The sequence below is a fragment of the Miscanthus floridulus genome, unplaced genomic scaffold (genome assembly GCF_019320115.1).
Source record: "Miscanthus floridulus cultivar M001 unplaced genomic scaffold, ASM1932011v1 fs_377_2_3, whole genome shotgun sequence".
NCBI classification, from domain to species: Eukaryota; Viridiplantae; Streptophyta; class Magnoliopsida; order Poales; family Poaceae; genus Miscanthus; species Miscanthus floridulus.
Window position 1 is genome coordinate 18263 of NW_027096678.1, and position 2666 is coordinate 20928.

General features: G+C 53.7%; 1 protein-coding gene across 1 annotated transcript; it reads right to left on the reverse strand.

The window, feature by feature from the left end:
• Positions 1–1183: 1183 nt before the first annotated feature.
• LOC136531601 (zinc finger protein ZAT3-like) lies at positions 1184–1735 on the reverse strand. The gene has a single exon (XM_066524257.1). The coding sequence runs from the start codon at positions 1733–1735 to the stop codon at positions 1184–1186; it is 552 nt and encodes a 183-aa protein (XP_066380354.1).
• Between the last annotated feature and the right edge of the window lie 931 nt (positions 1736–2666).

Here is a 2666-nt window from a genome sequence, read left to right on the forward strand (position 1 = left end):
ATGTTTCCTAACAAGTCTAGCTAGGTGTTTCTCTCTCTCTCTTAATGTTTGCTCTAGCAGGAACACAACTTTCAACATACACTTGTTGAAGAAACAAATAAGCAGGAAAAATAATTATACTGCGCGGAGCTTTCTTCACTGATGAGTAGGATCAAGAACCCAATTCTGTGCACGATCAATCTTTTGCACTTATAGTTTAGGGCATCAGATAATCACTTTGATCATCTACATAATTATAGGGAGATTTTTTGCTGATCCATGAGTTGCAACAACATGCATGCCATAAATACACAGTGGCCGACATGCTTACTACGTGTTTGTTTCGGCTTATAATCAGTAGCCTGTTCGGCAGGCCGTAAACAATCGTATATGATCATGAATTATAAGTTGGAATAGTATTTTTCTCTCACACCAAACCAGTCAACCAGCCAGCCGTAAATAATCCACGATCCAGCCCAGCCAGCCGAACAAGCTGTAGGTCTGCGGTTGCCCCACCACGAGCATCCAAATAATCCCACCAAAACACCTCTCAAGAATCGTTGATTCTTTTCACCACGCGAGACACATTCACCGTTAGAATGAACCCGGACGACTCACGTTTTCCGTGCCACGGGCAGGAGGCCGGCCATGGTACCGTTACCGCACCACGCAGCCCCGTCCCGCTGTGGTCCCAAACACGCCCGTGCCGCGGGGCGGCAGGCCACGGTACCGTTACCGCAGCACGCGGCCCGTCAAACACACCCTTAATTAATAAATCGCTCGCCATCATCACAGATGAATAATCCTTCTCTTGAAGCAGCTAGCAGAGAGATCTGCAGCCCTGCAGAACGCTCATGGAGATACAGGACGGAATCTGAATGTTTTGAAAGAACAAGATCTACCTAGAACAAACTAGAATGGGCTCAAAATTAAAGCTGCATGCGCATGATGAGATAATAAGAAGGTGAATCCTCGATCAGCTCGAGGAATGTACACCGTCCTTCTTCTAGCTCGCAAGCTCTCTAGCTAGCTCTCGATCAAGAGAAGACCGAAACACCACGAACACGTATTATTATTCATAATAGCTTGCGTTCTTTTGTTAAATCGGTCGATCGAGCTTACATGCATGCACTGAGGGGATTAACTAGCAAGCGAACGATATCTATCTAGATTAAGACCGGCGGGATCGGAGCCCTAGCTGCTCCTACTCCTCCTTCTCCTTCTCCTTGTCCTCATCGTCCTCCTGCTGCTGCTCCGGTGGCGGTTCGTTCAGATCGAAGGGCATGACGACCTGCTGCGCCGGCCCGTCCTGGTGCTGCCTGGAGAGCCAGTAGCAGCCGAGCCTGCCGTTGTGGCTGGCGCGGTGGCCGCCGAGCGCCTGACGGGTCTCGAACTGGGCCCCGCAGCTCTCGCACACGTAGCGCAGCTGCCTCCCGTCGGCGGTCACGGCGACCACCGGCGGCTCGGCCAGCGGCGCCATGCCGCGCCAGGCGCGCTCCTGGTGGCTGCGCTGGTGCCCGTGCACGGCCTTGCGGCAGTCGAAGCGGCGGTCACACACGGGGCAGGGGTGAGGCCCGTCCCCGGACTCGTTCCTGCTGCGGTTGCGGGACGCCGCCTTCTTCTTGCGCTGCTGCGCTGCCGCCGGGACGGCGTCCGCCTCGTGCGACGACATGGGGCGCCACGGACGGTTCGGGTCCTCGCCGCCACCGCCGGGGGGCGCGCCCACGCCGCCGGCGAGGTACTGCCCGTACGCCATGCCCAAGAAGAACACCTGAGCTTCGTTCATAGCACTCCTGCCCACAAGCTAAGCTCCGCCTATGTCAGCCGTTGCGCGTGCAACGGGAGACACAGAGCGTGCAGTGACTGCTCGGTACCCGGGGAAGGTGCACTTCTTCCTGGGTTGTGAGGGGCACTAGTACTGTAGGCAGGTGAGCCCTATATATATAGGCCTCTTTGTGCCATGGATCAGTCGGTGCGTCCTTTCGTCCCACCTTCCTTTTTTATATTTTTTATCTTTTATATCTCACATTTTTTTTTCTATATCTTTTTCTTTACCAAGTGTTTCGATAACTTTGTAGATGAGCCACTAGCTTCTGTGACACCTTATTAGTAGATTTATTTGCATTTATAGTTACCCTAAGTAATGGTTATATGATCCTTATATATATGATTGCCGCCAACACTTTTTATACAAGTATTTTTGTACTAGTAAAAACCGTACCAGAACACCTTGCCGACCAAAGTCCTCGAAGCGGCGTGGTGCCCACAGATACCCGCGTGGATGTCATAGAGCAGAGCCTTCCCCTCGCTAGCAGGGACACACATGAGGGGGACCCCCTAGGTGCTCTATCTGTACAGTTGTCCCTCAATGATCTTATATCTTTTTGCCCGGCAAACTAGGCGTCGGCCTCGGTGGGATCCTCCGGAAGGATCCCTCGGTTGAGGTAGTCGAGGAAGGGGGTGATCCAGCTGTATTCGCCGTCTGCTCCCCTGTCCTATGGGTCAGACGAGCCATATGCGCGGGCATTCCCTCCTTGGGACCACTAGCCGCTCGGTCGGCCATCTCATCCGCGGGGTCAGCCGGTGTCTGGCTAGGTTCAGCTCCCTCCTCGAGTCGGGTCGAGGGGTCGCCAGGAGCACCTAGGGAGGCGTTAGAACAACAACGGCTTCTTGTGGTGACCATCAAT